This window comes from Nannobrachium achirus (genome assembly GCF_963921795.1).
Source record: "Nannobrachium achirus genome assembly, chromosome: 18".
NCBI lineage: Eukaryota > Metazoa > Chordata > Actinopteri > Myctophiformes > Myctophidae > Nannobrachium > Nannobrachium achirus.
Genome location: NC_137825.1, coordinates 32,301,276 through 32,314,387, shown reverse-complemented (window position 1 = coordinate 32,314,387; position 13,112 = coordinate 32,301,276). Strand labels below are relative to the sequence as shown.

The 13,112-nt window shown below is 45.1% G+C and overlaps 1 protein-coding gene across 1 annotated transcript in view; it reads left to right on the top strand.

The window, feature by feature from the left end:
- LOC308303245 (protein sidekick-2-like) overlaps positions 1 to 13,112 on the top strand; it is a gene marked incomplete at its 3' end in the record, with an annotated part of 219,311 nt that overhangs the window by 135,620 nt on the left and 70,579 nt on the right. Inside the window, exons 22-25 of the mRNA XM_080747572.1 lie at positions 3,764 to 3,873; positions 5,186 to 5,336; positions 5,600 to 5,843; positions 12,304 to 12,419. Coding sequence (XP_080603698.1) covers positions 3,764 to 3,873; positions 5,186 to 5,336; positions 5,600 to 5,843; positions 12,304 to 12,419 — 621 coding nt within the window. The remainder of the gene's footprint in view (positions 1 to 3,763; positions 3,874 to 5,185; positions 5,337 to 5,599; positions 5,844 to 12,303; positions 12,420 to 13,112) is intronic.

Below are 13,112 nucleotides of genomic sequence, written 5' to 3'. Positions count from 1 at the left end.
AGGCCGGTTTCCGTCGCGGACGGTCAACAGTCGACCAGGTGACACTGCTGACTCAGGATATTGAGGACAGCTTTCAGCAAAAGGAGAAGGCTGGAGTAGTGTTGATAGATCTTACAGCCGCCTATGACACTGTCTGGCACCGTGGCCTCCACCTAAAGCTCCTAAAAACCATCCCCGACCGGCATATGGTGAAATTCATCATGGAGATGCTCACAAACCGCAGCTTCACCTTAAAGACCAGTGATGGACAATGCAGCAGGCTCCGGAGGCTGAGGAATGGAGTCCCACAGGGATCTGTCCTTGCACCGATGCTATTCAATATTTACATCCATGATCTACCGGATACAACATCCCGGAAATACGGCTACGCCGATGACCTGGCCATCATGATGGGGCGACCAACATGGGAGGCGATGGAAACTGGCCTGAACCAGGATATGGAAATCCTGGCAGCCTACCTGTGCAAGTGGCGCCTACAGCTGAGCATTGGCAAGACGGTCTCAGCAGCTTACCATCTGAACAACAAGGAAGCAAGAAGGGAACTTGATGTGTTCGTTAACAACAATCGTCTGGAGTCCCAGCAAGCACCGCGGTACCTTGGCGTACGTTTGGACAGAGCACTCACCTTCAAACAACACCTTGAAGAAGTGACGGCCAAAGTAACATCTAGGGTCTCACTAATCCGACGTCTCGCCGGTACCAGTTGGGGAGCATCCGCCAACGTGCTCAGAATCTCGACGCAAGCCCTGGTCTTCTCCGTAGCCGAATACTGTGCCCCTGCCTGGTGCAGGAGCCCACATGCCAGGAAGGTTGACGTTGCCATAAACAACGCTCTTAGGACCATAACTGGCTGTCTGAAGCCCACCCCCGTGTTCTACTTGCCAGTACTAGCAGGAATTGCCCCGGCCGGCCTCCGACGAGAGGCTGCTACCCTCGCCCTAGCAAGGAAAGCCAAGAAACACCACTGGCATATCCTGCACAATACCACCACAACAGCACTGCCTCCAAATAGACTCAAGTCCCGCCAGCCGTACAGCAAGGCGGCTCAAGATCTGCTCGGGTCCACCCCTGAGGACCAGTCTACAGAGGCATGGTTGGCGGCAGCCTGGAAGCGGGAGTGGGAGTCGGCTGGGCCAACACGCATCCATGGCTACATCCAGGACCCAGGAGGAGGTATCAGAGGAGAAGAACTGCCACGCCGGCAATGGAGTCTGTTGAACCGCCTGAGAACTGGTGTCGGACGCTATAAAGCATCCATGCGGAAGTGGGGCCTGGCGGACGGAGCAGCGTGTGAGTGTGGGGAGCCGGAGCAGACCGCTGACCACATAATCACCACCTGTCCCCTGTATAAACCACCATCAGAGGCCGGCCTTTTCGATGTGGGACCTGAGACGAGGGCGTGGCTGAACACTACTGATCTGGACATCTGATGATGACACACGAAAGAAGAAGAAGAAGAAGATCAACATGGATCTGTCCCATATAGCGCCACCATCAGGCTGATTTTTTCAAACACATTTTTGGACACTGCTCCTACACATTTTGGCCTAAAAGCACGCTGCGACCTGACGGTCGCTTATCTCCCGATTAGGGAGTCTTACTGGTTTAATGCAATGCAATGGGACAGTGAGCTACAGCCGCCCTGTACTGTATTTGAGACATATGCGTCAGATTTGTGACATTCCATTACACTTGGCTACGATTGATTTCCGAAGTTTGTGGGAGTGACCTGTTTCATGAGAGTGGCCCGTTTTGCACAACATGCCACAATTGATCTTTTGTAATGGCTGCCAGTTCCCACCTGATGTTGTGTGGGAGTTCAGACTGCTCCAGACCGTACTGAATAACTGCTAGCTTACATAATGTCTTAAGACTAGGACTCAAGTCTAAGATGAACAGGTCATCAGCGGGCGTGTTATCTCTGTGCTTGCATCCTCCAAAGAGGATGATGCGATCTCCCAGCATGCAACAGCACATACCATACATTGGACGAGGGTCTCTCCCCTTGGTCTCAACCTTCTTCCAGGAGAAGGTCTCTGGACTGAATTTCCACAAATCCTTATTGTAATCTCCGGTGAAGCCACCAAATATGTACAGCTCTCCATTGTAGGTAAAGGCTGAATGATAAAAGCGTGCTTCTGGAAGAAGCTGTTTTCTGGAAGATGTTGTGTTCAGCCAGCAGTTGGTCTTTGTGTCAAACACTCGGATGTTGTTGTAGAAGATGTTAGTGTAGTTGACCCCACAGGCCCCATAGCCCCCAAATACAAACATCTTTGTCCCGATGATGGTGGCAGAGTGACCATGTGAAGCTTGTGGAGGTCCTCTGGTGTTGATTAAAGCCCAGACCATTGTGCTGGTGTCCAACCTGAACATGTCACTAGTTTGTCTAATCAACTTGGTATATCCCCCGTGGATAAACATGACATTCCCCAACACACAGGCAGAGTGGGAATACCTGCCTTCTGGAACAGTCCCAGAAACCCTGGGTTTGAACCATCTGTGGGCCACAACATCAAATGCATAAAGCACATTGTAGTACTTCCCTCCCCCGAATCCTCCCCAGGTGTAGACTGTATCTTCTATGAGCACAGCTGTGTATCCCCAGTGAAGGTGAGATGTCTCTGGAGGAAGCTTCACCCAGTTGAAGATGTGAACGCCAATCTTCTGGCTCTTCATATTCTCCTCGTTCTCCTTGAATCCTTCAAAAATGTACACGTTGTTCCTCGCCGCTATGGCAGCATGGTATTGTTGTCCCTTTGGACAACCGTCCTCCTTTTCCGGTCCTTCCAGATGAAGTGTCCAGCGCAGCATTTCAGTAAACAGTAAAAATCTGACTTTAGAGAAAGGTGACATACAATATACTGCAGTCTGTAAACAAAATACAGAGTTTGCGAGCCTGCTGCCATTCATATTGAAACCGTCGCACAAACGTGACGCAAACCCTGTCCAATCCATGAAGCCTGACGGCTTGGGGTTGGCCAATTAGAGAAGCCGGTGCCACTGGTTCTTAATTGGTTGCTTTCGATTCCACAAATCTTTGTCTTTCCCTTCCCTGTTGGATGCCCACATATGGAGTTAGACATAGACGGCAAATATTGTACTTTTTACTCCACTACAATTATTTGAAAACTTGAGTTAAGGGCCCTACAGACGAGCAGCGGTTGCCGCAGGGGCTCCCGGCCGCTAGGATCAAACACACTCACTCAGCGAGTAAACGCAGCGTGGTATTTCACAAAGATGAACACAATCCAGCTCTCACTGCCCGCGTGCGCATCTACAAATGAGCACGCTCGCGGGTTTTTCACAGGACCACGCCCGCTCGCCTCACCGCATCTAAACTAAAATAGCTGCCCGCCTCTCATTGAAAATGAATTAGTTGGACGCGGTGACCGCGTATCGTCTGGAACCCCCTGTACTAGTTACTTTCTAGATTTTGATTAATATTATTACAAAACATACATTAACCACTTTAGCCCATTATATATTTCGGCCACTTCTACAAGCTCACAATGGGTCGCGATGCAACGCATTGTGAGCTTGTAGATTTGCTATTTCCAAAAGATTTATATAATTTTACTTTTGAAAACTTGTGAAATGGGACATTGTGCATAATGACAATGAGTACCATCTACTTTTGCTTTGGTACTATAATGTCTGAGTACTATCAGAATATAGAACTATTTAACCCCAAAAAATCACTTAACCAGCTTGATGTTTTTTTTTTTCTTTTCTTTTTTTTTCTTCTTTTTTTTCCCCATCCCAGGTGGGGACGATTGGAGACAGTGAAGACTGGGTGACCGTCCACCAGCTGGCCAATGAGCCTGAGGCGCGCTCCATGGAGGTGCCAGGACTCAACCCATACACCTTCTACAGGTCATTACACCCATAGAGTTACAATATAACAACCCATACACCTTCTACAGGTCATTACACCCATAGAGTTACAATATAACAACCCATACACCTTCTACAGGTCATTACATCACTCCTCACTTACACCCATAGAGTTACAATATATATTGTTGTTGTCGGGTGGGTGGAAACCTTGTATGTCCCAAACTGTTCGTTTTGTGTTTATCATTTAAAAAAAGTAAAACTATTGAAAATAGCAGATCTGCAAGCACACAACGCACCGCGAGGCATTGTGTGCTTGCAGATATTTTCACTAGTCTTGTGTGACGGTCTTGTATGATGAAGCAGGGCGTTACTTTATGAAAAAAACATACAAATTTGAAACTTGGAGATACGAGGTTTCTGCCCGACAGTGACGGTATCAACAGACAAACAGGTAGGGCGAAGCTCACCTGCAGTGTGTTCTCGGGAGTGGCTGTCATCACATGACACAAGATACATTTAATTATCTTCATTTCTTTCTTATTCTTTTTTTTGGCAAGCAGCACCACTGTCTGGAAAAATATCATGTTCAGGATTACCTCACTATCCCAACCAATGAATCACACAATCAGTTATTCTCATCTGCATCTGGTAACAAATGTCTGTCACTCAACTTCTCTGGTTACCTGTGATTGTGTTGGGTGGGGTGAATTCATAAAGTAGGATTTATGGTGAGTACAGTGGAGAAATTACTTCACTGTTCCAGTGTTAACTTTTGACGACAAAAAATGTTCATCACATTTTCTGTAAAATAATCTTTTTCACTGACTAAAACTAAATAAAAAACGAAAAAATGACTAAATTGACAATGTGGTCGTCAAATAAAAATGTACTAACATGTTAGAGAGGGAGATGTTGGAGAATAGATCTAGTATAACTAAGTCAAATCATTCTAAGCTTGGTGTCAGCACAAAATAGCCCCGCTACAAGCTCACGTTTTTGGCACACAGTTACAGTAAGTGTAATTGGCCCTTCCACTTTTTGGTTTCTGCAAAACGCCCTCCCAACGCTTGTGGGCCAGACCGGTATGCATGTGGATTCGTGTGACCGGGATGGTTTGACCAGGCTTGTAGGCTAACTCCTCACTGTCAGGTGAAAAGAACGGCCTTGATGTCACATGCATCAGAGTAGACACATGAGTGTCTGTGCACTCCATAGGATACTGTAGGTGTAGGAGTTAGCAGTGACAAGAAGAGTACACAGGGAATCATGAATTGGCATAAAGACTAAACTGGGCTGAATGAATGAATGAAACATAACACTAATGTGCAAACCCCTGGCCACCATGCAGGCTGCGCATGCGTCAGGTGAACATCGTGGGCACCAGTCCTCCCAGTCAACCCTCCAGGAAGATCCAGACCCTGCAGGCTCCTCCAGACATGGCCCCCGCTAACGTCACCCTGCGCACCGCCAGCGAGACCAGCCTGTGGCTACGATGGGTGGTAAGTACCCTCCGCCAGCGAGACCAGTCTCTGGCTACGATGGGTGGTAAGTACCCTCCGCCAGCGAGACCAGTCTCTGGCTACGATGGGTGGTAAGTACCCTCCGCCAGCGAGACCAGTCTCTGGCTACGATGGGTGGTAAGTACCCTCCGCCAGCGAGACCAGTCTCTGGCTACGGTGGGTGCTAAGTACCCTGCTAACCTTACCTCACTATCTATAATCTCATCCTATCTAATTGTCTCTGTGTCCCTGTTGCGTTCCAGCCTCTACCCGAGTGGGAGTACAACGGGAACCCGGAGCTGGTGGGCTACAGGGTGCAGTACTCGCGCAGTACCAGCGCCCCGGGCCGGGGGGCGCTGACGCACGTGATCGCCGACCGGCTGGAGAGGGAGTTCACCATCGAGGACCTGGAGGAGTGGACCGAGTACGAGGTCAAGGTGCAGGCCATCAACGGCATCGGCACGGGGCCCTGGAGCCAGCCGGTCCGAGGGTGGACCCGGGAGTCTGGTGAGAGATGCACGCACAATGCAAACACGTACACGCACACACACATACGTACTGTGCGCACGCACACAAGGCAAGGAAAGGCAAGGCTAGCCTAGACTAAGAGGGCATTTCTCTTTTGCAATGGCAGATTTGCCTGGTCTCCAGACTAAGGCAATTCAAGTTTGTTTCGATAACAAGGCATTTACATACCTAAATCAAGCATCAAGCAAAAGCAATGTTATAAATATAACATTCACAATTTAGGCATTTAGCAGACACTCTTAATCCAGAGCGATTTATAGCAATTAAAGCAAGGTAAACACGATGTGATGCATCAAATGCGTAGAAATAGTATTCTAGGATCATAGGTAAACCAAGAACCTATCAACAGTCTAAAGCAGGGGTGGGCAATATCTCTTTCCAGGGGGCCATACTGACTTTGATAAAGTGAGCGAAGGGCCACACATATTGGACAATTGAAAATTGAAACACATAGAGCTGAATTAAGTTAAAAAAGCATGAATTTGATAGACACAGCAAACATATTGCCTATTTGTGTGGTGTCTTTAAGGCTTATGAATTATTTTATAAATATGGATTCATGGCAGACTGTTTCACTGTTACATTATAAACATTTAACATTTGAGTACATATGGATGGAATATACTCAAATGGTACATACATAGGCCTACGTATGAATTACTAATAATTAACTGAGTTGAGTTAAATTGAATTCCCTAAAAAGATGATGCTGCCTTTTAGTTAAGATGTAGATTTTATGGAGGTAATGTTGTTTTTCTTGAGGACTCTGAGGGCCGTATTGAGATGGTTGAGGGGCCGGGTTCGGCCCCCGGGCCGTATGTTGCCCATGTGTGGTCTAAAGAGTAGGCTATAATATCGAAAAATCTATAATCTGTACAATGAAACTGTAGACACTATATATAGGCTGCCTGGTTAACAAATGAACCTGCCATCTGTCTACATAACATGGTATCTAAATAACATTTTAACCTTTGCATAAGCCTGCAAGGTTGTCAAGGCTAGCGCATTTGGGCTAATGGGACATTTGAATTAAATTCAGTAAAAAGAAAACGTTAAACATCTTTATCTCCTTAATGGGAAACACCTACTATTTATCACATGGGGGAATAAAACAAGAGAAGTTCTAACTGACCTGCAGTTTTCTGGGAGTTTGGAAGCAGACCCATGTGCCACATGACTGCAGAGGTTCTGAATGGTTCATGAATATCACATAAGATCAGGAATGGTGTTTTGGCCCCTAAATCCTTCGATGCTTTACAAATATTTTGAAATCAATTCTTTGACACACAGGGAGCCGTGGTGATGTGGATCCACTTTATTGGTTATAGGACCCGAGCAGCAGAGTTCTGAATAATTTGCAGGATCAATCTTTTTTAGGGAGTCCTAGCAGTATAAAGACACCCTTACTGTAGTGCACCCTCCAACTCCCCCATCCAAACCCTATATATTTCTCACACAAACTGAATCCAAGACCAATCCATTTACCGGGGGTAAATCCTTGTTATCTCTATATTTTCTGCACAATAATCAGCCTTAACTCCTCAAAGGCCTGTGCGATTAAATCCCTGCATTTCGCTATAATCCACTCAAACGCAAATCCACCTGTTGCACGGCTTCACCTCGGATGTACTGTAGTGGAGTAGTAGTAAAAGTAAAAGTACTGAAAATTGGAAATACTCCAGTAAAGTAAAAATACCTCAAATTGTTACTTGAGTACATGTACTTAGTTACTTTACACCGCTGCTGTTGAATCATGTAAGAAATCTGCTCATCAGGAGCAGTTGCACATTCAGTGTCTTGCTCAAGATCACTTCAACACTAACTCTGAGCCATTACATTACAGATAATCATTTATACATTCATTTAAGCAACCTTTCTCATAATAAATCCAACGATTCATGTGTAGACAGACACATTATTTTTGGGTCCTCAGTGGGCACACCCGAGGCAGGCAGTGATTCCTGGACCCTGGAAAGATTCACATTGTGCCCGGGTAGCTCAGTCGGTAGAGCTCTCGCCTTTGTGCCGCAAGGTCATGGGTTTGATTCCGAGCACCGCCAACTCAGCGTATGAGTAGCACAGCTTGGCAAGTCGTGCGGCAAGTACTGGGAGCTGATGGTAGGTGTGGCGCTCCACCTCAGCAGTCCATCTCCCAGGGGTCTAGCGCATTGTAACGGGGACAGACTCCCGCGTGTTACCGGCTGATACCGACAATAAGCCACTCCCGACCTACTTGGAAGTTCGGTTTGTACAGATTTGCGACCGTTTTCTGCCCGACGTATTTCTGGCGTATAGCAGTACAACTGGCATAGCGGGTACAAATGGAGTAGCGCAGTGTTTGTGTATTATGCCAGGGTGCCAGGTTATTGCCAGCAGGTTATATTCAGTGGTGCAGAATTCCCATTTAAACACCAATTTTGAACTATACCCTGATTGTGCTGGACTGCTGCTCTGTTACTGATGGCCCATCAGGCTGCAGCAACCGCTGCCCAGATTCCATGCATTCAACAGCTGGCCAGCACTCTGTCACTATCCCACACTCACCACTCTGACTCTACCCCTGTCATCGTCTACAGTATTTTGGGTGGAAACATCGTACTGTTACTCTTCAGCAGTCATTCTAAAATTTGCGCCGGGTTTCCAGCTTGTAGATCTGCTATTTTTGATGCTTCTGTGTGATGCTGTACTCAAGTAGACCAGTAGGGTATTCATTTACAACAACAACAAAACCACACCTATAGCGTGAAGTGAGCGGTACTATTTATGAGTTAATTTCATTAAGAGTCCCACGAAGCTTGGCCAGTGTGACCCTGGGCGTACAACAAACTTTGAGTGCTTTGTTCCAAGATGTAGGCCAGATGTAGGCCACGGACAAAGCCAGATGTTGGAGCTTAGCTCCATCCAGGAGCACCGCTCCTGTAAGATAAGAGCTTTCTGCCTGACAGCGAAGTCATGTAAAAGCCGCTTAAGTCTGTCATCAGGGCCAGGACCTTGGCGTTTTTTTTAAAACTGCTTAAAATCCTACATACATACTTAGGTGCCCCTGGGCTCTTTTTTTCTTTTTTTGTATACAAACTATCTGTTTGCCTCGGAATATAGGGACACTAATATCTAGGCTTAAAGGACTTCCACTGTCCTTACTAGACAGAAAACAACGTATCCGCCTGGGCCTCTCTCTCTCTCTCTCTCTCTCTCTCTCCTTCCTCCTCTCTCGTGCTCTCTCTCTGGTTACCAATTGGCGGGGGAGGAGGATACCAACGAAGCAATTTGAGGGAAAGGAGTCGTAGGAAATTGGGAACACATGGTCCAGAATGTGGAATTCCTGCACTGCTGTTCTTTTTTCTCTCTTTCCACTCACTGCAGCAGATTGTTGGGAACCAGGGCATTATGTCCAGGGATGAGAGCCAAGGAAGAGAGCTGCTCTGTTCTTCTCTCAGTCTGCATAGCGTGGAAACCTCATATGTCCAAAACTGTTGCCTTTCAGGATTCAAATAGTAGACCACCGGAGTCTGACTGATAAATAAGAAATACAAATAAAAGAAAGATAGAACCTTTACTAAAATATAAGAAGAAGATGGAATCCGGAGGTAATGAGGTAGTCGTTCCTTGCAGCTTTATTCAAAGAAAGCATCAAAAACAAAGTCCAGGATAGGCAAGTATAGAATCAAGTAGAGAGGACCCAAGGTCCTAAATGCACTGACCTAACCTCACGGCCGGCCAGGCTCAACTGAGTGTCCACATCAAGAATAAAGTGACCTTAAATACAGTTTCAATACACAAAGTCATGGCCTACTCAGACAGACAAATGGTTTAAACCGGGAGACAAAGTGAGATACTTGACACCTACTGATCAAGGAGATTGTTCTTCAAAACGCAGACAGTAAACAAAAGGACAATCAACATTCATTGTGAATCAAAGGATATGACCCCTCCCGATGGAACAGCTGGCCACAGCTGCTGCTGTAGCCCTACTTTTAGCAGACTGAATGTCCAAAATAGTTTCACAGTTCATATTAATATAAATCAAAATACATACATTTGTTTAAACAGAAACCTATTTATCACTGACATCACTGCCACTAGAGGGCGCTGTCCCCCCTGGGTGACACTGGCGTTGTTTTTTATATCACACAATCTTAAGATTACCCTATAGGGACAGTGGTTCCCAAACTTTTCTAGAGCCCTAAAAGAGATATTAGACGTTTGCCCGGGACCCAAACTAGTGAAAATAGCACCACAAGATCTACAAGCTCACAACGCAACGCTTATTTACTACTTATTAAATAATTGTTTTTCTAATTTATGGAATTTCTCCGATTTTTCTTTTATTTATTCATGAAATTATAAATAAAAAATAAAAAGAAATAAAAAATTATAATCGAATTTGTTTTTTAACTCATACAGTGCCGCCGGCCACAAGGGGCGCTAAAGTGCCAGAAATTTCTCTATAGACCTTCGCTCTAGCTTCCGTCGACACTGTCCCAAGTGCCTTGGGATTTCACTCCAGCCAATGCTATGGGTGACTAGAGGAGGAAGCTAGCTGACACGTAGCCAAAATGCTAACCCATTTAGAAGCCCGATCTAAAGCTATTTCAGTCGCAAAAAACTTTCTCTTTGGGTCTGGGAACACAATCCGGAGAAAATCCTGTCTAAAGATGTGATTTATTATTGGAGTGGGCGGCGCGATGCGGCCGTTAGCGCGACTACGGCCCGTGTATGGCCGAGTGTTGGCCCGGACCATGGATGGACGTTTAGACCGGGGCTTCGTTGAGGCCTCCGATTAAATAATTCATTTTATTAAATATCCCGGACTAGTTCGGGATAGGCACCCTGGAATACGTCGCGCCGCCGACAGTATAGATTGAGGTTTTTTTGGGGGGCTCTAAACTTTATTTTAAACCATTTTCAATGGAATAAATCGTCGGACCATCTAGCGTCTCTCGTTGGCTAGCGCTGGACGAGCAAGGACCACCCACGTTGCTCCAAGCAGCTCGGGGTAAGTAAAATAGCAAATAAAATATTGTATTGGATTGAAATAAAGCCGAACTTGTTCGGGATAGGCACTAATAGGGTTAATAACAAAAAAAATGTAATGTTTTTGGAAAATGTTTTAAAATAAATAATAATTAAAAGCAATATATAGAAAACAACTAATAAAGGGACCCGACCCACCCGACACAGTGTTTGTGAACCAGTGCTATAGGAAATAACGCAGTGACCTACAGTAGGGGTAATGGGAGTGATGTCAGGACCACGCCTCTCTATTCTAAAGTGGTAAAAATAGCAGACCTACAAGTTTACAACTCGTAGAGCTTTTAGATCGCTACTTTGGTGTGACATACTGTAGGTATGATCAAGCAGGGCGTTAATGTACAGGACAAAAAACATAAAAAGTTAAAATATTGGAGATAAGAGGTTTTCTGCCCGAGAGCAACGATATAGTCTATTTAGGCCTCGATGGTTCACCAGGTTCTCTGGAGATGTCATGTGCACACTTATGCACCGCACACACACACACACACACACACACACACACACACACACACACACACACTCTGACATACACACGTGCATGTGCACCAGCGTGCACAGACACAAGGGAAACCCATTTTGTGGCTGCCGGGTGTGGATGTCCAAAACCGCTTTATTTCTTTAGGAAATGTAATATTGTTTATTTAGTCACAAGTTCTTTAATAATTTCTTTGGTTCAAATATTTATTAAAAACAAAACCCCACAGACACATTTAGACACTTCTAAACAACATGGACTCCCTCTTCTGGGCATACATGCCCAAACGTGATTAAAGAAAGTTATGAAAGGGATATGCAAAGCAGGGGTGTCAATTGGGTATGGCAGATTGGCAGGGGTATGCAGCTGCCATACCCTGGGTCCAGGGGGGGAAATAAAAGTTACTTTTAAATATAAATCCATGAATGTCTCTTTGTCTATCTGTGCTGGTTATTATGTTGTTAAATTACAGTAAAATAACTACAAATGCAAATTTTACAAAACAACTATTATAATTATATTCTCCACATTTTTATTCATCTTGACAAGATGGTATATTCCCAGTTTCCACAGGTCAGCTGCACAGGTGCAATGCATTATTGTTAATTGTGGCACGTTTACTAACATGCCAAGTTTAGCTGCACTTGAAAAACCATTCCAGGCTGCCATATCCAGCCCAAGAAACCATAGAAACGGGGGGAAAAAAATAAAAATGTACTTCTCAAAATAAATGAATCATGCCTGTTGATAAGTTATGGCAACATGACTGGTGTCTTGAATGCGCACCTTCGCGCGCGTTCGAGACACCAGTCATGTTGCCATACCTTAGCTTTTTCTGAACTGACGCCAAAGTACAATATGTTTTATCTACTCTACTCTACTCTACTCTACTCTACTCTACTCTACTCTACTCTACTCTCTCCTCTCCAGTCTCGTCCTGTGGTCCCACCAACGTCTCTGCGTTTGCCACCACCTCCAGCAGCATCCTGGTGCGCTGGTCCGAGGTCCCCGAGCCGGACAGGAACGGCCTCATCCTGGGTTACAAGGTACTGTAAAAATGTATTATTGTCCCCCCCCGTCAGGTGATAAGAAGCGGCATGCTCACTCTTCATGCACTGAAGGAAGCATGAGCTCAGTTCGGGGCTCTCCCCAGGTTGGCAGAGGGAGCGCAGCGCCCAGGATTACAGTTTAGACAATTGGCACTGGGTGAAAAATGGGTTACAAAATCGTGGGATAAAAAAATCATAAAATAATAATAAAAAAAAAGAAAAGAAAATGTAATATTGTCTCGGTCATGTGGAAACCTCATTATGTCTAAAACTGTTCTGGATTAAAATTGAAAAGTATCAAAAGTAGCAGATCTACAACTTGAAATGTGCTGAAACGCAATGAAACAAGCTTGTTGATCTGCTACTTTGGATGCTTTTGTGCAGGCATGTCACGATATATCGTAAAACGATTGAAATCGACGCAAACTGGTGACAAATCACAGTTAAATCGCAATTTGAATCGTGATGAAAACAGCAAAGGGCAAATAAAAAATAAGAAAATACAGGATCTTTGTAAGAGAAAATGTAATTGTGAGTTGAGTGAATCATTACTTTTTGTGTGAGCGTGTAGTATGATCAAGTAGGGCGCGTTCGTTTATGATAAAAGAAAAACACAAAAAGTTAGAATATGGAGATAAGAGGTTTCTCCTCGACAGTGACTATATAATCATCCACTTAATGCCGTGATTT